Raw genomic sequence first — 23,473 nt, forward strand, 5'->3', positions numbered from 1 at the left:
TTTTCTCTGTAGTCCTGGCTGCCCTGGAACAAGCTCCTTAGACCAGGCTGGCTTTGAACCGACAGAGATTCGCCTGGCTCTGCCCCCCAAATGCTGGGATTAAGTGTGTGTGACACCACCTTCTGGCTGGTTTGTTTTGTTTTTAAGTAGTAGACAAGGGAGGCTGGGGATAGAAGTCAGTTACAGAGACTTGTCTATCATGCACGAGGCTCTGGGGTTCATCCCCAAGCACAGAATAAACTGGACATAGCTGTAATCACAGCCCTTGGGCGGGGAACACACGAAGATCCGGCATTCAAGACTAGTCTCTGTTACATAGGACCCTCTCTCAATAAAACGAGACCTAGCTTAACCGTTGAGAACACACACAGCTTTTTGGGAGGACCTGAGTTTTGCCTTACAGCACCCATGAGGGGAGGCAAATCCAGCTCTAAAGGATCGGACACTCTCGTCTGGCCTCCAGGGTGCCTGGACTCTTGAGTATATAACCACACAAGGACACCCATGCATACTTAAAAATAAAAAGTAAGTCTTAAAAATGATATAAAATAGAAAAGACAAGGGGCTGCGAGTGTGTGACTCAATGGTAGAGTGCTTGCCTGGCAAATATGGGGCCTGAGGCTCAAACTCTAGGACTAGAAAAACCGCTTAAAGGCAGAAAGGATTCTATACAAAAGAACAGGTAAAACTTGAAAATTAGAAAACATGAATCCTGACCCCTAGTCATCTCTTCTCAGTGGGTGATCTTGGCTAAATCTATTTCTTCAAATTAAATATTACTAATAAGCACATCTGTGATGATTAGTTTATGTCCATTTGGCACAAGCCAGAGTCATCCGGGAGAGGGAAACTCAGTTGAGAAAAAGCCCACATCATATTGGGCTGTGGGCAAACCTTTGGTGCGTTAATTGAGGATTGACGCGGTAGGACCCAGCTTTCTGTGGGTGGTGACACCCCTAGGCTGGTGGTTGCGGATGATTGCATGCATATATATGCACACACACACACACACACACACATCTGCACAAGTCAGGAAGTAGTACCCCTCAACAGTCTCTGCACCCTGCCTCCAGGTACCTACCCTGGCTTCCCTCAGTGATTGACAGTTCTCTGTGAGGTGAAATAAACCCTTTCCTCCCAACATCTCTATATTTATGTCCTAGGTTACCATGAGAGGCCAATGAGTGTATATGAAAACTTTTGAGCAGACCACAAATCTTACAACATGACATTATACACACACACACACACACACAGAGGTACTCTATTCCTGTCCAGTGTGGTGAGGTAAATAGATGCTAGACTTGATTCAGCAGGCTGTTTAATGTATTACATCGTCCTCCTTCATTTTAATTCAGTGAAAATATCCTTCCTCAAGGCAACGCCAGGTTCCAAGTCATAAAGTTCCTGGGTGTAACTAAATGAAAACATCTTATTAGCAGTTCTTATCCAGGAAACGGGAGCACTTGGGGTCGCTGGGTCCAAGAATACTTAGTCAAGAGGGAGAAGGAATAATCACATAATAAAGAAAAACCTATCCAGACTGGGAATGCTGACTCAAGCCTGTTCCTGCAGCCTGAATCATATACAAGTGACATCCAGGTTAGTCTGGACTACAAAGTGAGACCCTGTCTCAAAACAATCCAAACAAGAATGCAGTTTAAAGGCCAACAGTTAAGTACCTCATTTTCTGTAAATTTCAATGACCGATATTTAAAAGATTTCTGCAGTATTGCATTTTATTACCCCAAACAATTTTTCCTTTTCTACGAATTTTATTTTCTGGGGATTAGAAATTGTTCAAACTCATCTGTATTGTAAGACGTGTTTGGAAGCAACCGAGTCGCAAGGGTACTGTTGTTTTACATGGGGTTAAAATAAAATTGCAAAGTAGATTGACTTTTTTTAAAGTAAGTTTGAGGATAAGTAGTGCGGGGGTCCTAATGGATTTACAGCCCCACCCCCCCACTTCCACCCTCTCCCGCACAATCAGAAGGATTCCTGAAACTTGCTAAAGGCAGTTAGTGACAAAGGCTAGATTTCCGTCAGCGACTTTAATTAAAGTTAGCTTTTAGCCTGTGCCCTCGTCATGTGCCAAAGATTTAGATCGGGATTAGCAAACGCTAATCCACGTGTAAAGACTCTGTAGGCTCCGTCCCGGCAGCCCCCCTGTACGCCCTCTTTAAATGTACGTTTCGACTCCTCTGGTTATCCTTAATTAATTCCAAGAGCTGTGAACAAATTCCCATCGTTGGTGTCTCCTTTCATCAGCCTAACTTTTAAGCAGGTAACCTATCAAAGTCTGGCCTCGCATATCAAACTCTGGAAACCCTTTGATCTCGCCTCTACTCCCAGGACAAGGGCCTTTATGCACTTAGTTCTCGCACATTAAAAACTTAATTAACCTGAAGCAGAGTTAAAAGTTCTCCCCCAAAGGTAACTGCTAATTTTAGGTCTCTCTTAGATGATTTTCAAGCCACGGCCGTATCTGATGGGACCGGAGATGATAAGAAGTCTCCAAATGTGGGTGGTAGTTTTGGGGGGGGGGGGTGTCGCCATAGGATGCCTCCAGGGGCGCTGACAAGCCTCAGAAGTGGGAACTGGACTTCCCTGAACAGGGCCTGGGCGGGTGAGCAGAGTAGGGGGATGGGCAGGGGGCCATCAGGGGAGAAGTCTCCGGCCTTTCCACGTCTCTCAACACCATCCTTCCACCCCGCCCCCCTCCTCCGTGCAGAATCCTCAACTGGCCCGCAGGAGGGAGAAGGGCCCGGGGGGTTGGCCGCGGCCAGGAGGGTTGGCCTTTGTGGCCCGGTGGCCGGCCGTGGCGCGCAGGCTGAGGGGCGGGGGCCTGACCCCCAGGTGCATTGTCCGGCGGGGCCCTCCCCCCCCTGTCCCCGGGGTCGCCCAAGCGAACGCAGCGTGTCCCTCCGCCAGCAGCGCCGACCTCGCCGTGCGGGGCCCAGGGGCCAGATGTAGAAAGTAGTCCCCGGCCGGCCAGGCTGTCCACTACGCCGCCCTCTGCAGCCTCCCTCCGCCCCGGGCTGGACTCGACGCGCGTGGTCCCCGCGGCCTGGCGCGCGCGCGGGGGTCCGTGCGCCTGCAAGCGGCGCGTCGCCTCGCTACGCCGGAGCAGCGGGTGCAGCAGGAGCTGCAGGTCCAGAAGAGCAGCGGGAGCAGGGGGCGCGGGCGCACGGCCCGGGAGTATGCCCGCGCAGCCCCGCTGAATGGCGCCTCCCGTGCGCCCGGGGATGCCGCCCCTGCTGCTGTTGCTGCTGCTGCTGCTGCTGCCGCCGCTCGGCTGGGTTCCAGGTGGGCGCGCTCCCCGAGCGAGTGTGCGCGACAGTGCGCGGGGAGGGGGGACGGGCAGGGATGCCCCGGGTGGTGCGGCCGGCCCGGGGTTCCCTCGGGATGCGCTCTCCGAGCGCTGCCCCTCGGCCAAGGCCGAGTCTCCCCGGGGCTGCTGTCCACTCGCCCTGCTCACGCCATTGTCCGCGCTGCGGCCAGCCGGGGGGTTCCGCGCTGCGTCCCGGGCCGCGGCCGCACGTGGTTTTATTTATATTGTTTCCTGAGTGGCAGCCTCGCCGTGCAGGGGGCGCCGCGGTTGCCTGCCGTTTCCAGGGTTTGCAATGGGTCCCCCAAGTCTCGGGGTGGCGGAGCCGGGCGCCCCCCACTTCCGCAGCTCGAAACTGAGCAAGGAGATGGGAGGGTGGAATTGCAAGGAGAAGGAGCTTGAAAGTTATGTGGCCCATTTGTGCCCCCAGAGAGGGAGGGAGGAAGGTGTCTGGATAGAACTTACTTTCTGCACGTAGATCTTTGGAGTCCCGGCTGGAGGTTCCTGAAACCGCCAGATTAGCCTTGCACAAACTTCCATAAATTTATTTATCTTCATTTCTTCAACCTTGGTTTCTTCAAAGTCAGAAACGTGTACAGTGAATGTTAGGGAAAAGAGGAGATTCGAGAAGGTGTTCAGGGGCCTGAGTTATTTATTTATAAGTTACAAGCACTGCTTTTTCTTTCTTTTCTTTTTCCTTTTTCTTTTTCCTGGAAGAGTTAGTTTCAGTTAGCAAGAGAAAGGATCAAAGTAGGATGCGGCTCAGAAACACAATGGGCGTCTTTCCGGAGTGGTTGCACGCTGCATGGTTGTTGGGGTAGCTGCCCTGGGCAGATCTTATGGAAGTTCGTAGTTCCAGACTCTGAAGTTCCAGCATCTGTGTTGATCACAAACAGATAAATTATTGCTGGGCATTTGTAATCAGGGCTTCCCACTAACCAGGAGAAGTGTTTTAAAAAAAAAAAATCTCCCACCAAGACTTCTAACTTTGTGTTGGCCCGGATCAACATGCTTTTGCTCTAAATGCAAGATGCAACAAATGCTTTATCCTGAGAGCCCAGCGACTTGTGTATGCTTGGATAAAGCATTTCCTCTGCTCTGATAAAAATGTGTATTGGTTGATTAAGCAATCTCCTATCCCTATTAGACAGTAAGGACCAATTAGTCACGCATTTTTTCCAACAGTTGGTAGCTCGAAAAAAGTGAAATAAAGGTTTCCTAATCCGATCACCCACTGTGCACAAGCAGCCAGAGTTACCAACTTTTCAAAGTCCATTGTGTGTCCTTTAAATACCTAGTTGGCTTGGCAGAAATGAAGTAAATGGATTTCTCTTAAGGAGCGGAGATAGTATCCCTGCTGTAAAAGGGCAGATAGGGGGAAAAAATGCAAACTTGTGATTTGTCACCAAAGATAAAGGCACTTTCTAAAGGAGTAGGTGGGGGGGGGTGTTCCCCAAAACACTGCTAGAGACAAGGAAATCAACTCGCTTGTTCACAGAGTTGGAGTTTTGCTAATGATTTCTTGTAAAATTAGACTTTTATGACTTAACCCTGTTCAAGATCTTTTTGACAAGCTTGTAAAAGTAGCCAATGACTTGTGCTAGTGAGTTCTGATGACTTTGGGTCTCTGGCCAGAAACCTGAGAACCAAATTCTTAGGCTTCATACAAGGTGTCCGCGTCTTCCCATGTTTTGAATGTAGACATTGCAAAGGGTGACTTCTCTGACTTGTTGAAAGGGTTTGCAGTTGTTAGGGTCCTTGGAAGTTATGGCTGGAGAACCTGCCTTATACCACAAATATGTGTTTTACAGTTGTGTGCTAAATGACTTTATACCTGTAATTCTGGGAACGGCCCTCTCTCCCTTTCTCTTTGCAGGAGTGTGGGGCTTCAGCGAGCTGTTTTTCATGAAAGAACCACAGGATGTAACTGTCACAAGGAAAGACCCGGTCTTTTTAGATTGCCAGGCTCATGGAGAGGGTCCCGTGAAGGTCACGTGGTTGAAAAATGGAGCAAAACTGTCTGAAAATAAACGGATCCAGGTTCTATCCAACGGCTCTTTATACATCCGTGAGGTGGAAGGCAGGCGAGGAGAGCATTCGGATGAAGGATTTTATCAGTGCTTGGCTGTGAACAAATACGGGGCCATTCTCAGTCAGAAAGCTCATCTGACATTGTCAAGTAAGTCTTTAACATCTTCTTGGTGGTATCAGTTTTTACTACTAGAAGGTTTTTGCTTGTTTGTTTGTTTTAAATTGGCTTATGAGTAGCACTAAAAGCGTACATGTGTTAAGAATTTCACCAGAGATGTTAATAGCCGGAGCTAAGGGAGGCTTGCAGAGAAATCTGCAAAGACTTCATCAACTTGAGTTGTGGGGACCTAAATCCAAATTAGGCCTTGATAACGTCAGGTGACTCTGACTAAATTTCAGACGTTGCACACTGTAAGGATTACATGAAGAAGTTTGGCCGGTGCCCACAAAACTGTTGTAAGATTTCAGTCTTTGGAAATTGCGGAATGGAAGCAATCCCAAGTAAATCATTCTGCTGTGTGGCTCTTGAGTGCTAAATCTTTCCTACAGCCCGGCCTCTCAGGCCCCTTCGATCACTCATGTTGCATTCTGATTGTAGGAGAGGGCGTTGGTCAGTAACTCTCAAGCCTTTGAAGTATTTTGAGGCATTTCCAGCTGAGAGGGAAGGAGACCAAGGCTGTTCCTCTCTTAGGCCTAAATGGAATTAAACCAGATCAGCTTGGTTTCTGCAGTTATCATAAAATCTACTGTCTAAGGATTTCCTCTGTGTTTACATCGTCCGAGCAACTATCAGCCTTATGATCCCTTGGGTTGTGGTTGATCTGGTAGTGGGTGTCGGCATGGGCCTGGGACAGGTAAGGGAACTCCTTAAGGTCACCACCTCTTCAGGTGACAGGTGACACACTCAGCAAAGTGGGATGCTGGGAAGAGTTTTACGGCGCTGGCTGTGCTGGTTAACCCCCGAAGGGCAGGTTTTCGCACTATACACACACTGACCCATTCATAAAGCATGCAACAGGAAGGGCATGTTCTTGAGATAACCACATAACCTTTAGGGAGTGGGTTATCCAAGATCTCCACAAGGAAAGCTTGGAAGCTCTGAGTTTCCCAGGTGTCTTAACTACTAAGGCTCAGGGGCATGGCTCAGGGGCATGTTTCTGCCGCTCTTGGAGAGGTAATTGATGTGATCATGTGGTGATGATGAATTGTGGCGAATAACCACAAGCAGGGATATATTTATGTTGAGCTATGTCAGCAAATTAGAGATACTGCCAAGCCCCACCCCGCCCCCACCCCTGCCGAAAAAGAACATAACCCTGAAAGATTTCTGATAAACTCCACCCCAATACCCCCTACCGCCTTCATTGGCTTTGATCATTGACCATTGAAATCTTTCTTTCATTGACTCTAGGCTTCCCTGTACAGTATCCCTTTGAGGAGAATGTGCATTTTAGCCTTATGCTCTGTTCAGTGTTTGAGTCTTGTGTAATGGGCAGTCACTCTGGGATTCGTCTATTCCCATCTTTTCAGATTTGTGGAATTTTTTTTTTAAAGTTTTTCATGCCAAGGAACTGTAGTTTGTGTTGCCTTTGTGGGGAAGTGGGTGGTGGAGGGGAGTGGACAGGGCTTAAAAGACAAACATTTATCAGGACCACACTGGCTTCCAGGACCTCCTGAGAAGCCTGACAGAATCCCACCACTCACCCAGCTTTCTGACTCCATAAATAAAATCTGAAATGAATAAATATTAGGACCAGGGGGCTGGGTTAGTAACACAGTGTTAGAGCATGTGTTTGACATACATGAATGTCAGGGTTCAGTTCTAACATCCTAACCTAAACTCAAATTTAAAAAAAAAAACCAAACCAACCAATCATTCAAAAAACTTTCAACATTTTGAGTATCTTCACCTTTTTATATCTTTAATTTTTTTATTAATAATACCAAATTACATATTGATCACTTTACAAAATATTGTGGGGAAGCAGATGACCTACTTTTCATAGTATAAGTATAAACTTTGGATTGAAAAGTCAGGTGTGACACAGACCTGTGACCCCATCATGTGGAAGGTTGAGGCAGGGGGATGGAGTTCTAGGCCAGTTAGAACTGTAGATCAAGACCCTGTCTTAGAGATGTTTATCTACCCTCGAACCATCTCACAGAGCTCCGGAAACAAACAAAACTTCCCAGATGAACGCCTGGACCACCTCCTGCTTTAGGTGGGGCTTTCAGCCAGTCACTATGACGAATTTTAAAAGGCAAAATGCACAGCGGATTAATTTCGGTTTTTCTTTAAAAATAAGAAGGCTCTCCGACCCTGGATTCGCACGGTTTTGTTGGTTAAGAGGCCGTGTCTTGTGACAGGGGCTTTAATCGCCCTTCCTGTGCAGATGTTATCCAAAGTGAGCAGGAAGAGGGGAGCCTTAAGTGGGCATTCTGTTGTTTCTCTGTGTGTTTTTAAAGCTGGCTCTTCCCCTTGCTGATAACAGCAGGGTACAAGTGTGTTCCTTTTGTTTTCTTAGGGATTTTATGAGCGAATGCAGCTTTTGGTTTAGTGGTGGTAGTAGCTACCTGTAATTTAAAACTTTAATCTGCGCCACTCTTGGGCTTTTTAACACACAGCCTGAGTCTTAGTTTCTGAATTTAGCGGCTAGAAGCGGAAAGTTGCACTCTGGGCCAGAATTCCATTATTCATGTGTAAATTAGGAATCGGCAAGGTTAAAAGGTTAGACACTGGCCGGGGTGAGGTTTACCCTGTGATAAAGAGCAGATGACCCTCATTCATTGGCCCCAGCTTTCATGTGGCTCTTCTGCAAAGTTGCTTATTACCATGAATTGTTCTTGAGGAATGCAGAAACTCGAAAGCGAGCAGGCCCTTCCCTAAGTGTCACTGTGGGGCCTTATCTCCCAGCACATCGGCGCAGGGTTCTTCCCCAGGGCCTGGAGGCTTGGCTTTCCGGTTGTTCACCCAAGCACAAAAGAATGCGTCTAGTTTAGTTTTGCTAAGGCATCCCATTTTAAAAAAGGAAAACATAGGGTTAAAGTAATATATAACTTTTAAAAAAAGTAATCCTTTGTATTGATGGTCATTTTATCCTCCCTTTTTTACATTTTCATGTAATTAGAAAAGAGAGGGGAAGGACATGGGAAGCCCTTTTTCTAGTTGCGTTCAGTAATAATCAGAAAATTAAAATAGGTTCTATAAAAGTAAATGTATTGAGTTTCAGTACATCAAAATTTCACCTACTTGAGTGCTAAGTCTTCCTAGTATAAACACTGCAATTAAAATGTTTTAGGGATGCCAAATGACCAGAGAGCCGTCTTGCTCTTCCTTGCATTCTTAATGCTGGTGTAAGATAAGTCTCATAGGAAAGCATTAGTGTGCTTAAAGCAGTCTCATATTTCAACAAGTTTAAATTAAGATAAGGGAAGCAAAGAAGGAGGCGGATGCGTTCTGTGATGTGTAAAAGTCTGGCCATCAGTGAGGATTGAACAGGAAGCTCGTGGTTTGTTTCCTTTCCTTAAAAGGTGGAAATTGAAGCCTCCAGATAGGAGGAGAGCACAAACCTGGCCTATATTTCTTAACTGCTGAACCAGCCCCTCTGCTGGAATTCATAAAAGCAACTTTGATAACTGGATCTCAGTGAGTTCAGGGCCAGCCTGGTCACAAAGCAAGTTCCAGGACAGCAAGGACTGTTACACAGAGAAACCCTGTCTCAGAAAACAAACAAATAAATTCTGAAAACATCTCAAGTAAGTCTAGTTTATATTGCCTGTCCGCTTTGCTATAAAGTGTCTTTAAATTCATTGCTTACACCTTGGTCCATAATAAAGGAAGCAGCTGGTGGTGTCGTCATTGGCATAATGCCTGCAGTTCCCTAGCCTGGCAGATGCACAGACATAGTTGATGGAGATGATGTGTAGAGCAGGTCAAACATGGACCACAGCCTCTCCAATGCTGTGATGCTGGGCTGGCAACATCCTGACAAAGATCTCTCACACTAACCTTACAGATTGTTTACTTTTGCATTCCTTTTTTTTTTTTTCAAGAAAAACCAAAAAACCTCTGATTCTTAAAAACTGCTTTTGATGATGCTTAAAAAGCCAAATTCTTACAGACTAAGCGGAAGGCATGAATTTAAAATGTTTGTTTCCAAAAAATAAAATAAAATAAAATGTTTGTTTCCTTAGTTTCTGGAGGCCTTGCCCTTTCCAGAGTGTTTATAGATGTATGTTTGGCAGCTTCGTTGTTGGCAGCAGTTGGATTAATGAAGAGACTGGGGGAATGTGGGCACTGTTTCACACTGGGTTAGTGCCTGGCACGTGGAAAAGATGATCTTTTTAATGCTTTATTTAGGAGACTGTAGTGGCACTTATTTTATTTATTTTATTTTTCAAAATGGGGCTCCTCTGTGTAGCTCTGGCTATCCTGGGACTCCCTCTGTAGCCCAGGCTGGTCTCAAACTCAGAGATCCACCTGCACCCGATAGTTGGGATTAAAGGCGTTTTCTGGCTGTATGACACTTTTTTTTTTTTAAAGATTTATTTATTTATTATGTACACAGTATTCAGCCTCCATGTATGCCTGCAGGCCAGAAGAGGGCACCAGATCTCATTACAGATGGTTGTGAGCCACCATGTGGGTTGCTGGGAATTGAACTCAAAACCTCCAGAAGAGCAGTCAGTGCTCTTAGCCATTGAGCCATCTCTCCAGCCCCTGTATGACACTTTTTTAAAAAAGATTTATTTCATGTGTATGAGTGTTTTTGTCTTCATATATTTCTGTGTACCATGTGTGTGCCTGGTATCTGTAAGTCTAGAAGAAGGCATTGGATCTTCTGGGATTGGTGTTACCAGCGGTTGTGAGCTGCCATGTGGGCGCTGGGAATTGAACCCAGGTCCTCTTAACCAGTTCTCTTAACCACTAGGCCATCTCTCCAGCCCCGTTGTAGTTATTTAAAAACTTTCTCTTATGGTACTGCTTTATATGGTGTGTGTGTGTGTGTGTGTGTGTGTACGTACATATTTGTGAATTCACATGACCATATAGGCTAGAAGTGTCTTTCTCAGGTGTTGTCTGCCCCTTTAAGGACAGAGTCTCTCGTCGTCCTGGAGTTTGCTGCGAAAAGCTAGGCTGACTGGTTAGTGAGAGAGGGATCTGTCTCTCTGCCTCTTTGGTGTTGGGATTACAAGTGTGTGTCTCTATGCCTAACTTTCTTTTTAAGTTTGGGGATCAAACTCATGATCTTGTACTTGATCAGTGCACCCTTGACTGGCTGTGCTCTCTTCCCAGCCCGATAAGGACTACGTGAGATTAGTCATATTCTTTTGCAAAAGACCTCCTAAGGATAAGCCTTCTTACTGTTTTTTAATTTTTAATTAAATATTGTTGTAGCTTCATTTAGATGTGTGTGTATGTGTGTATGTGCACGTATGTGTGCTCATATATGATACATGATGAGTATGGAGGTGGGAGTCAGAGGAAAGCATGCCTCAGTTTTCTGCTTTCACTCTGTGGGACCTGGGGATTGAACTCAGGTCCTCAGGCTTGTTGGAAGGCCTTTTAGTCTGCTGAATCATCTTGATGGCATTTGTTCTGTAATTTTTCGTGGTACTCAGACTGTACTAAAACTCAGCGATATTTCTTCTGTGTTACCAACACCCCCAGACCTCAGTAAACTGTTTATAAAGGTATTTCTGGTTGTGGGTGACATTCTCAGAGTTCCTAAGCTTTGGAGTAGTTCAAAATTTGGGCCAGAAAATGCCTTCCTGTGGTGTCATCTGATGCCACCCATGCTGTGTTCCAGCATCCCTGGTCTTTTTGGCCCTCCCAGTCCCTCTGTGACAACCAGGAAAACCCAGTCACTCCTGTTTGAGGACCACTGATACTTCTGCAGATGGAAGGAAACTTCTACCCAAGAGAGTGTCTTGGGCGTGATCTTCACACTTTGTGGCATTGACAGGCCACAGAATATTGGCTGTGTGGTAGCATATGGGCGAATGGTAAACACAAGTCTCTTCTTGTAAATCAGTAGTCCCCTCCTTTGGTTTTGAGCAGAAGCCTTTTAACTTCTGCTCATAATGATGGCAGGAGGGTAGCACCTCCCCTCCCCAAGACAGGGTTCTCTGTGTAGCTCTGTCTGTCCTGAAACTTGCTCTGTAGAATAGGCTGACCTGAAACTCAAAGATGCACCTGCCTCTACCTCCCGAGTTTTGAGACCGAAGGCATGCACCACCACTGCTTGGTGTGTATAGTAGCATCTTGAGAGGACCCCAGGGTCCTAGGGTCAAGTAAAGGGGAAGGCACTGGGCTTGACTGGTGTGTAGCACACAAGGAAGTTTGCAGACAAAATTTCAAGTGGTTGTTTTTAAAATATTTGTTTTAGATTACTTATTAGTGGCAGGAAAGGAATCTGGTAGTTTTCAGTCTTCATCTCTCTCAAGATGTTGTTTGTGGGGGGCGGAGAGAGAGAGAGAGAGAGAGAGAGAGAGAGAGAGAGAGAAAGAGAGAGAGAGAGAGAGAGAAAGAGAGAGAAAGTGTGTGTGTGTGTGTGTGTGTGTGTGTGTATACATGTTCATGGGTATGCCCATGGATACATGTGTTTGTGTGTACTTGTAGAGGCCAGAGGTCAATGAACTAGTGTGTTCTTTAGCCTCTTCCTACCTGTTTTTAGAGACAGGGAGACTCCTTGAACCTGAAGCTCATTAACTCAGTAGTGAGTTAGCCAGTGAGCCCCAGAGACCCTCTGTGTCTCCCTGGTTCTGGGGTTACACTGCATGCTCTTGTACCTGGCTTTTATGTGAGGATGAGAGATCTGAGCTTGGGTCCTCATACTTGGGCAACAGACACTTTATTCCTTGTGCCTGGTCTTGCTTCTCTTCTCTTCGCTTCGCTTCTTGATAAGGTTTTGTTCAAGCCCCATTATACTAGAACCATTTAAGTCCCTGAGAAGAAAATTAAAACTACTTGGTAGTATTGGCTAGTATTTAATGCACCATTTTGTACTTTGTTTCTGAGAGGCTTAAAGCCAAATACAGATAATTTAGATACTTGGGCTTTATTTATTTATGTTTATTTTTGTGGTACCAGGGATTAAACCCTAGACCCTTTCCAAAGCAAGAGTTCACCTTGTCATCATCTGTTAGTCCCAGCTTGACTAGGACTAAGTTTTTTTTTATGATTTATTTTTGTTTTATGTGCATGAGTGTTTGCCTGTGTGTCCCATGTGCATGCAGTTCCCTTAGTGGCCAGATGAGGGTGTTAGAGCCTCTGGAACTGTAGTCGTAGGTAGTTGTGAATTGCCCAGGTCCTCAAGTGCTCTCAACCATGAGTCAGTTATCTCTCCACCCCTATTTTTAAGATTCTAGAACTGTTCAATTCTAGATGACTTTACTTCTTTGAAAGTTTGCACATATGAGATAAGTTTTATAAATACTAAAGGTAAATTATGATGTATATCAACTTAGCATTTTAAAAATATAGTTAAGATTTTCTCTTGAGAGCTTTACTAACACCTTTGTGTAGAACAGATGACCCTGCTGCCCTCAGCGTCTATTAATGTGGTAAGGTTTAATTTCCCCCAGCTTTCAGTCTGAATTAGTATGAGTCTCCTTGATTAGGTTTTAAGTAATTCAGATTAAAATGCTGACCACTAAGTGGATTTGGAATAGGAAAAAAATGCTTTGATGTCAGCATTAAAAAAAATGCCGGGTGTGGTGGTACATGCATTCAATCCCAGCACTCAGGAGGCAGAGGCAGCCTGGTCTACAAAGCGACAGCTGGCACTGTTACACGGAGAAAGCTTATCTCAGAAAAACCGAACAGGGGGTGGGCACACAGCTTTTCTTAAGAGATTTTTACCAGTTACTGTTTTCTGAATAAATAGAATGGTAAACATTTGTTAGCCCAGGCCTTTCATCCTAGCTCTCGTGAGGCAGAGGCAGGTGGATCTCTGCGTTCAAGGCCAGCCTGGTCTACAGAGCGAGTTCCAGGACAGCTAGGACTACAGAGAAACCCTGTCTCCAAAAACTAAAACAAACCAACAGACAAAATTGTGCGTGTGTGCGTGTATGTGTACGTGTGTGTGTGTGCGCGCGTGTGCGCACGCGTGTGCACGAGTGTCCCACAGTGCACCTGTGGAGGTCAGACAGAGGACCACACTCTGTGACTAGTTGTGGCAGTCAGTTCAGTTCTCTCCTTCCACCATGTGGGCCCCAGCCACAACTCAGGTTGCTGGGCTGGGCAGCAGGTGCATTTACCCACTGAGTTTTCTATGTTCCCAGAAATTCACATTCATGTTCTAACTTAGCAATTAAAAAACAAAGCAAAACAAAACAAAACTTTTGCTGACATTCTTTATTGCTTGTGTTTGTGAGTTACGGCATGTACTCACATGTCATGTCATGTGAGTATGTCATGGTGGAAGCCTCATGTGATTGGCAGGAGTTGGTCCTCTTGTTTCACCCTGTGGGCCCTGGGGTTGAACTCACCAAGTATCCTTACCCTCTGTGCCATCTCATCAACCCAGTTAGTCATAATGTCTTTAACAGAATTTTAGTTCAGAGACTACTTTGACTAGCTGTGTGATTGCCAAAGGTGTTTTTGAAGCTATCTGAATAGCGTCAGTGACAGGGAGTGAGTTCTTAAATATTTTTGTTTGTTTTTCAGGACAGGGTTTCACTATCTAGCTCTGCCTGTCCCGAAACTCGCTTTGTAGACCAGGCTGGCCTCGAACTCACAGAGATCTGCTTGCTTCTGTCTCCCAAGTACTGGAATTAAAGGTTTGTGCCACCACTGCGTGGCTTTGATTTTTAATTTTTATCTTATATGTACAAATGTTTTGTCTTCTTGTGTGGAAATAGGTCTTTTCATATTCAAATAGTTATTATCAAATCTACACTATAGAAAAGTGAATGTAACAAAATTGACCCTGAAATTAACGATCTCTCTTTCATTTTGTATGTATTTGTGGTGTGTGCGCGTATATGGAGGCCAGAGTTTGTATCAGATACTTTTGATCATTCTCCAACTTATAAATCAAGGCAGGGTCTCCCATCTGAGCTTGCACACACATCCTAAATAAAGTAATAAAATAATCATTTACAGTAAGTAGGATTAAACCCAGAGGTGTAGATGAAAACTGATGGGCCGGAGAGATGGTACAGTGGTTAGCCCCTCCTGTTCTTCCAGAGGACCCCAGTTTTGTTCCCAGCCTTGGCATCAGGTGGCTCACAAAGACCTGTAACTCCAGCTCCAGAGTGTTTGACACCCTCATCTGACCTCTGCCAAGTCCCACACAGTTGTGCATACATGTACACAGACACATATGTTCACATAAATAAGAACAAAATAAACCTTAAGTGAGAAATAGGTGACGCTTATGTGCTCGAGAGCTGTTCTTTGTCCTTCCTTTTCAGTCTGTCAGACACCTGTGGCGTTTTCTGTAGAACCCCAGGGACAGGCTTCCTTGGCTTTAGTTTATCTATCTGGAAAAAACAAACCACGATAAGTAACAACAACAAAAAGGTCTTGAGTGTTTTTCTTCATTGATCTTCATTTTATTTGAGGCAGGGTCTCTCACTGAAGCCAGAGCTTGTGGCTCAGGTGCTGTAGCTAGCCAGTTTGCATGGGGGATGCCCTGTTTCTGCCTCCCAAGCACCGGGGCTTCAGGTAGACAGCCACCCTTGCCCAACATTTTTGCGGTGCTGGGGATCTGAACTCTAGATCTTGCTCCCGCACAGTGTGCAGATGACACATTTTCGTCGATTTAGAGTTACCTGGAAAGAGGGAACCTCAGTAGAGGGTTTGGCTCCTTCGGACATATTCTTGATTAATGATTGATGTGGTAGGACTCAGAGAGCTGCCATCCCTAGGCAGGTGGTCCTGAGTTTAGTAAGCAATTAGGCTGAGCAAACCAGGAGGAGCAAGCAAATCAGCCGTACGCCTCCATGGCCTCTGCTTTGGTTCCTACCTTGAGTTCCTTCCCTGGCTTCCCTCTGTGATAGAGACCTGAGAGTCGGAAGATGAAATAAACCTTTTCCTCCTCAAGCTTATTTATTTATCTGTCTGTCTGTCTGTCTGTCTATTTATTTATTTATGTGTGTGTGTATGTATGTATGTATGTGTGTATGTATTTATTCTGTTTTTTTTTTTTTTTTTTTTTTTTTTGCTGTTGCTGTTGTTTTGTTTTTTGAGGCAGAGTTTCTTACTGTAGCGCTGGCTGTCCTAAAACTCGCTCTGTAGACCAGGCTGGCCTAGAACTCAGAGATCCTCCTGCCTCTGACTCCTGAGCACTGGCAGTAAAGGTAAGCGCTACCCCTGCCTGGTTCAAGTTGGCTTTTGTCAGTGTTTTATCAGAATAGCAGAAAGCAAACTAGGACCTGGCCCCAGTGCTGCTGTTTATGATCTGTGTGACCTGGTAAGTGCTGTTCCGTCAGCTGAGACAGAGAATACAGCGGCAAGGTCATGAAATGGTAGTTTCAGGTGTCTTGAGTGGGTTGTCCTGAAAGTGTCTGGGAGTCAAACGAGATGTGTGCACTTGGGTCCTGAAATTATAGGTGCCTATGGCCACAGCGGGCTTTTTCATGGGTCCTGAGGATTTGAACTCCAGTCTCTATGCTGGTGTGGCAAGCAATGCCCCAGCCCTGTCTTGGTACTGTTTTTAAAGTCAAATCAGTAAGTTGTGATTTAGTAAAATAGTATCTTAAGAGTTTTTTAGACAAATGCTTTATGGGCTATCCATAATGGGAGCTGCGGGCTGGGCAGTAACCACAGTATTGCCCCACTTTTGATGCTTCTTGACCATTCCTACAGTGTCAGAATAATTATCAGAAACTTAGTTTATGTCATGTGCATGGTTAGACTGCCATTATATTTTATATGCATGACTGCTATACAGTTCTGCCTGGAGGAACATGCTATTTAAAATTAATGCCTCTGCCTCCCAAGTGCTGGGAATAAAGGCATGCGCCGCCACCAGTCGGCCATCGTCTTACTTTTCTTGTACTGGGGGAACCCAGGGTGGCATCCATGCTAGGCAAATACTGGACCTTTAAGTTTCAAGCCCAGTCTTCCTTTTGTGTACTGGGAAGGGCCTCCGAAGGGTGCTCTTTTTTAAAAAAAATTATTTATTTGTTTATTTTGTATACAGTGTTCTGTTTGCATGTATGCCTGCAGGGCACCAGATCTCAATATAGATGGTTGTGAGCCGCCATGTGGTTGCTGGGAATTGAACTCAGGACCTTTGGAAAATCAGGCGGTGCTCTTAACCGCTGAGCCATCTCTCCAGCCCCCCCCCCCCCCAAGGGTCTTCTTGTGCAACAGCCGCAACAGTTTCTCCTTTACACCGAAACATTTGAAATCCTTCAGTAAAATCAAAGTGCACAGTGAAAGGATCTCTTAATTCCTGGTTTGGGTACTGTGATTTCTTTGAGCCATTCAGTTACTTTGTTTCAATAAGCAGCAGAGGCGGAGCCAACCTGTAACCGTGGGAGGGAGTTTGTCCAAATCCAAGAGACCATTGATGCAGACTCTACCCAAGGGCTGGAGAGATGGCTGTGTTAAGAGTACTGGCTACTCCTTCCAAAGATGTGTTCCTAGCACCAACATGGCAGTTCACACCAATCTGTAAATCCAGTTCCAGGCGATCCAACACCCACTTCTGGCTTCTGTGAGTACAGACATCCCTGCCTGCAAAGTGCACATAATACATGAAATAATAAAATTTTGAAAAAAAAAAAAGTGTCTACCCCAAAGATTTCAGTGTGAAGGTGTTTGTCTATAAATCCAGTTTCCTGTTTGTGAAATTGTGTATGAGAAGTTTCGTCAGGAGAGACGTATCGTTATAGTTGCCCCGTTATATGTAAAAAGATCCAGTGAAAACAGTTTATTAAAAATTTGCATAATTTTTTCCAAGTTTTATTTCAGAGAGAAGATAATGGAAAATGCTTTAACTTTAAATGGTTGGATGCTTTTCATCGTTGATGGTGAAATTTTGCCTTTTAAAAAAAAAGTAATACACTTGAGGGGTGGTGGCCCATGCCTTTAATCCCAGCACTTGGGAGGCAGAGGCAGGCGGATCTCTGTGAGTTCGAGGCCAGCCGGGTCTACAAAATGAGTCGCAGGACAGCCAGGGCTACACAGAGAAACCCTGTTTTGGTGGGGGTGGGGGAGGGAGTAACACAAGGAAAACAAACTTAACAAACTGCCTGGGTGCCACTAAGCGACTGAAGCCTGTGTGGCTGTGGAGGTGCATTGTGTCTCACTCCATAGTAATTGATGAGATTAAATGGAATGATTGGTTTCTGCTTCGTTCTTGACGCACATTTATGAGCAGTTGCTTTGACACCTTAGCAGGATGTCAGAGGTCGTAACTTTCTTTCTTTGGGAGAATGAGAGCTTTCAGTTGCTGATCCCGGCAACTGCGCCCTGGACCTTTTGCCTCTTCCGTCTTGCATAGAATTGCTGAGGAGTGAGGGTTGAAAGAAACATCTCATAAATCAGCAGGAGAGAGCCTTTTTCTTCTAAGGCGTCTCAGAATGGTTGAGGACCAGCAGAACCCAGGAAGAGATAATGCTACGCTTTTCTTGGAGTTTGAAAAAAACAACAACAAAAAACTTTGAATGGGAAATGATCCATTAGAATGGGCTAGCCTGTGTCAAATGTGATTTTTATCTGTATTATCATATTTTATTTAAAGCAGTCTGCTTAGAATGAATTAGAACATGTAACCTGTGTTAGACATACACGTTTATTTTTCTACTTTTCTTTAAAAGCCAAATATCTGTGACATGGGCCGGAATGGGAAAGGGGTAGGAAGCTGGACGTTGATCTGCATATCATGTAATTTATGTTGTTTCAGTGACTGGGTTTTCTACTTTTAAAAAAGGATTAAAAAATTTGTGTGTGTGTGTGTGTGTGTGTGGTGTGTGTCACAGTGGGTGTGTGGAAGACAGGGGACACCTTTGAGGACTCAGGTCTCTGCTTCCCCCATGTGAGTTCTGGAGACCTGAGGTTACTCAGTGTGGTGGCAACTCCCCTTACTTGCCAACACCATCTCCTGTACCCCCCACCACCCTAAGTTTCTGATCTTCAAAATATTGGCTATCCAATATCTACAGCCATTGGTTTTAGTTTGGTTGAGTTTTTACCACAGCCACTATACCAGTTTGTATCTAATGATGTCAGGCAGGAAAGTCCATCATAGAGTGAGCTGTTGTGTTTGCCGTGTGTGTGTGTGTGTGTGTGTGTGTGTGTGTGTGTGTCGCGCACATATGTGAGAAAACCTTTAAATTTCCTGATGGCACCTGAGTTTTAGTTGCCTTTGAGTGTTGTGGCAACAGGTCTGTGTTCATGGCTCTCATTTGTACATACGTGTGTATACTTCTGTTACGTATCTTTCTGTAAAATGACGCCTCTGTACTCCGTGGTGACATGTAAGGATTTTTCATAACTAAGATGTGACTGCTAGCTGGTCTAGTGTGAGCACCTGGAATCCAAGCACTGAGGAGGTCGTGAATTCAGGACCACAGTGGTCAGCATGGTGAGAGCTGTCTAAAAACTTAATATGCATAGAAAAGAAAGGCGAAGGCCTGTAGCCAACATTGCCAGCCTCCTCTGAACCAAGCTTGGCTCATTGGACTTTTTCCGCTTTCTTCTCCTTCTTTGTTCTTCTACCTTCCTTCTTCCTCCCTTTCTCTTCCTCCTCCTTCCTTCTTCCCCTTCTTCTCTTTTCTTTCCTGTTCCTTCCTCTTTCTATCCTCTTCTCCCTTCCTTGTTCCTTCATGGTCTTTCCTTCCTCCCAAGGCCCTTAATTCTGCAAACGTTTCAGCTCTTGTGTAGGCCTAGGAAGCAGAATTTTCCTTCTGTTGCTACTGACTGGCAGTCTGTGGCTCTCCCTCCATCTTCTACAACCGAGCGCTGACTCTGCCACTTGTCAAGGTTTTGGTGACTGAACTCCCCTACTCCTGCCTCCCAGCACCCTGGCAGCACTCCGCAGCCCTGCCTGTGTGGCAGCCGCCTGCAGCAGCCATTTCTAGCTGCCCACTGCCTCTGCCACTACCACTGTTTCCTTCACACTCTAGCTCAGCCCATGAGACCAGCTGAGAGAGGCCTTTTATTGAGCCTAATGTCGCAACACCAGAGAGGCAGCTACCTTACCAAGAGAGCCAAATATCCTGCTTGTGCAGCCAAATGGAGGGGGTTTGTGCCAGTCATAGCAAATCTCTTATGCAAATGAGGGTTTGTGTTTACAGCATTGTCCCCTGTGTACCAGTCACAGCATTCTCTCTATTGGGCTAGTCACTAGGGGATGAGTTTTCTCTCTGACCTGGGCAGAAATATTTGCAAGGTCATCTAGAGTTCACTAGTGCTTATGATAGCAAAAAATCTTATATGAACTGTTTGAAGCAGTCGTGGCTGACACTAGCAGTGATTTTTTTTTTAACAGATTTTAACAGTGCTTACCACCTGCCCAAGCTCCATGTAGATTATTTAGAGAAAAAAAAATATGAAAGATTGAATTGTATTATTGGAGGTCAGAGCTTCTCAGAACCTGACTCTAAGATAGCTTCCATGCTGTGAAGTTACTACAAAATCCTGTTAAAGTCCTCTTTGTGCTTTGAAACCTCTGTAGTTTCCTCCCTCTCCTCCCCCCAAACCGGCTAAAGGGTAACTTCCTTTGGAGGCTTAGGGGTTAGGTGGATAAGGAAATAGTTCTATACCTGGTAGAGGAACTGCTCTGCTGTTCTTAAGGACTTAAATGGTGTATTGCAGAAAAGCTAGTTTTGATTAACAAAAAATTGGGATATTATGATTAATTAAATTTTTAGATTTATTTATTTATTTGCTTGTTTGTTTTTGTTTCATTTTTCAGGCAGGGTTTGTAGGCAGAAGCTTCTGTCCAGTAAGCTGCTTCGCAAATAATCAACACAGAGACTTAATATTAACTGTAAATGCTTGGCTGATAGCTCAGGCTTGTTACTAGCTAACTCTTACATTTAAATTAACCCATATTTCTTATCTACCCTCTGCCATGTTGCTCATGACTTGTTACCTTGTTTTCTACACATCCTGCTTCCTGGGCATCTGGCTGGCATCCCCTGACTCTGCCCTTCTTTCCATCATCCTCTTTGCTTTGAAAATCCTAGCTATCAGCCAATCAGATTTTTATTAAACTAATTTGAGTGACAAATCCTTACATTGTACAAAAGGATTATTCTACAGTACGGAGTTTCTCCGTGTAGCCACTCTGGCTGTCTGGAACTCACTCTGTAGTCCAGACTGGCCTTCAGCTCACAGAACTCTGCCTGCCTCTACCTCCCAAGCGCTGGGATTAAAAATGTGCCCTACCACCGCCAAGACTTTTATTTTTTAGTTATGTGTATCTCTATATGTATAGGTATGTGCATGTGTGAGTGCAGGTCCCCACAGAGTCCAGAAGAGGGCGTCAGATCTCCTGAAGCTGGAGTTACAGGCAATTGCGAGGTACCCAATATTAAATGCTGTGAACTTGGGGGCTGGAGAGTTGGCTCAGTGGTTAAGAGCATTGCCTGCTCTTCCAAAGGTCCTGAGTTCAATTCCCAGCAACCACATGGTGGCTCACAACTGTCTGTAATGACATCTGGTGCCCTCTTCTGGCGTGCAGACATACACACAGACAGAATATTGTACACATAATAAATAAATAAATATTTTAAAAAAAAATAAATGCTGTGAACTGAACTCAGGTCCTCTACAAAAACAATACAGTCTCTTCACTGCTGAACCATCTTTCCAGTCCCAATTAATATACAATTTTATCTGGAGAATCTGTTGATTTTTTTTCAGTACTGAGTTATGTATGGTAACTGAGTTCCAAAGAAAATGCTATAGCATAGTCTATCTACATGATAGCTTTTGTATCTTTTTCTGGCGGCGGTGTGTGTGTGTGTGTGTGTGTGTGTGTGTGTGTGTGTGTATGAGTGGTTATCTGCCTGTCTCATCACAAAGGCTCCCTTTTAGCTCTCCTGCACTGGGAATTAGCCATCAGCAGCAAAGCAGGGAGGAGCCCCTGCATTCCTGGCCGAACCTCTCCCTGATCTTTTGGCTTAAGGGTTAGCCCTTGCATGCTGGAGCTGATGTTCTGTTTGTTCCCCACTGACCTTCCATGCTCAGGGTTGTGCGATGGATCCTCTATCCTCCTTTGGACCCTGGATGTTGTGATCCCAAATCAAAGGCCTTTATCTCCTCCTAAGGGAAGGGGGATTAAGAACTTCCTGTTGCCTTTTCAAACACTGAAGGGCCTGTGTGGGGCCTGGTGTGGGCCTGAGGTCACTTATAAAGGCTTGAGATGCCCTCTGGTTCCCTGTCGTCTCAGAACTCTTGCTTTTAGGAAAGGGGGCGAGCAACTTTCCATGAACAGAGTTCCTGGGCGTTTAATGCCTCTGTTTATATAGTCGGTGAATCAATCAACTCACAGTGGGATTATCTCAGGGAAATGTTCTTGTCTTTGAAGGCAAATGCAGAATAACCCGATTAACCTGGAAATTCAGATTGCCTTTCTTTGGGGTTTACACCAGTCATGGTAAGGCACTAATTCATCAAGCAGAATGCAAACTAAGGGTCAACGCCGAGATCTCTAGGTGAAAATTTGATTCTGTCTGTCGCCCGTCTTTGTGACCTTTAAAAACCATATCACTACATTGTACTCTCTTCTTTCTTTGGATTCCCTTCTGGATATCATTCATTGAGAATTTTCATCTGCTCTTAACACTTTTTATTTTTATTTCAGGGAAGGGTTTTGTGTGCATGTGTGTGGGGTTGTGCACGTGTCTGTGTGTGAAGGCTACAGAGAGATAAAGCCGGAGGTCCGCATTATCTTTTGCGTCCAGGTCTCTCACTGACCCTGGAGTTCCCTAACTCAGCTAGATGGGCTGGCTAGTGAGCCCTGGGGGCCTTCCTGTGTCCACTTTCTTAGCTCTGGGACATCGCCTTGCCTGACTTTTCCTTGGGCGCTGGGGATCTGAACTTAGGTCCTCGTGTTTGTGCAGTGAGCATTTTGCCGACTGAGCATGTCGTCAGCGCCTGTTCTTATGATTCTTCTGCCTCTGTTCTCGTGAGCAGCACACTCCATGCTCTCCCAAGAGTATAAACCTACTACCACTGGCATGCAGCCATGGGAAATTCTGCATCCCAGTCCTCTGCCCTCTAACTTAGTGCCCATCACAGAACACTGGAGAAACTGCTGTTATAGCTGACTCCAAAGTGTTGGTATACTTCCAGATGTCTCCAAATGGCCAGGTCCCGTTGTTGATCATTTGCTTGGCAGAAGATGAGGTCTCATTAAACCATATGGACAATTTGCATGAAGCTATGGAAAGTGCATGACTCCAAGCTGGGTAGCCCAGCTAGATATACACAGCTGGTCCTGGATGCCACTTTAGCTGTATCAACATCATAATCATTTAGATACCAGTCCTGGGGCTGTAAGGACTGAACCTGGGTATAATTATCATAATTTGGATGATATTGATAAAGATACACGTATCTGTGTACAATGTGATAGTTTTGATATTGATCAGAGAAGTCGGTTTTATGGTCTCTTTAGCTTCCGTCTTTCATTGACTATGAAATCTTTTGTATAGTGTTAATTATAAGCCATCAAAGAAATAGTCAAGCTGTTTGGCTCTCTCTACTGCTGACAGTACCATGAAAACCCGACCAGTTAACCTTCCGCCGCACAGGTGAATGTGACCCTCGGTGGCAGGTGAAATAGGAGCTTTGCATTTCTTTAACTCCACTGTTGGAGGTATTAAACACATCTTGGTATTTTCTGTGTGCTTGTGGCCTACGGTCCTCTGCTTTAAGGTTTCTGAGCAAAAGCATTGCCTTTAGCAAAGAAAATTCTAAAAAGGAGGGCTGGAGAGATGACCCGGTTGATAAACAGCTCACTGTGCAAGCCTGAGGAGCTGAGTTCAATTCCCAGGACCCAGGTAAAGTGCTGGGTAAGCACAGAGGCCTGCCTGTAGTGCAAGCATGCAGGAGATGCAGATGGGGTCTTTTGAGCAGCCCTGACTAGCAAACTTGCAGAAACAGTAAGCTCCAGGTTCAGCAGGTGGAAAGCCATACAG

General features: G+C 45.2%; 1 protein-coding gene across 1 annotated transcript in view; it reads left to right on the forward strand.

Moving 5' to 3' along the window:
* Positions 1 to 3,053: 3,053 nt before the first annotated feature.
* Positions 3,054 to 23,473, forward strand: part of Prtg (protogenin) — a 107,442-nt gene continuing 87,022 nt past the window's right edge. Inside the window, exons 1-2 of the mRNA XM_085689371.2 lie at positions 3,054 to 3,309; positions 5,208 to 5,510. Coding sequence (XP_085545497.2) covers positions 3,225 to 3,309; positions 5,208 to 5,510 — 388 coding nt within the window. The 5' untranslated portion in view covers positions 3,054 to 3,224. The remainder of the gene's footprint in view (positions 3,310 to 5,207; positions 5,511 to 23,473) is intronic.

The sequence above is a fragment of the Myodes glareolus genome, chromosome 4 (genome assembly GCF_982192425.1).
Source record: "Myodes glareolus chromosome 4, mMyoGla1.1, whole genome shotgun sequence".
NCBI lineage: Eukaryota > Metazoa > Chordata > Mammalia > Rodentia > Cricetidae > Myodes > Myodes glareolus.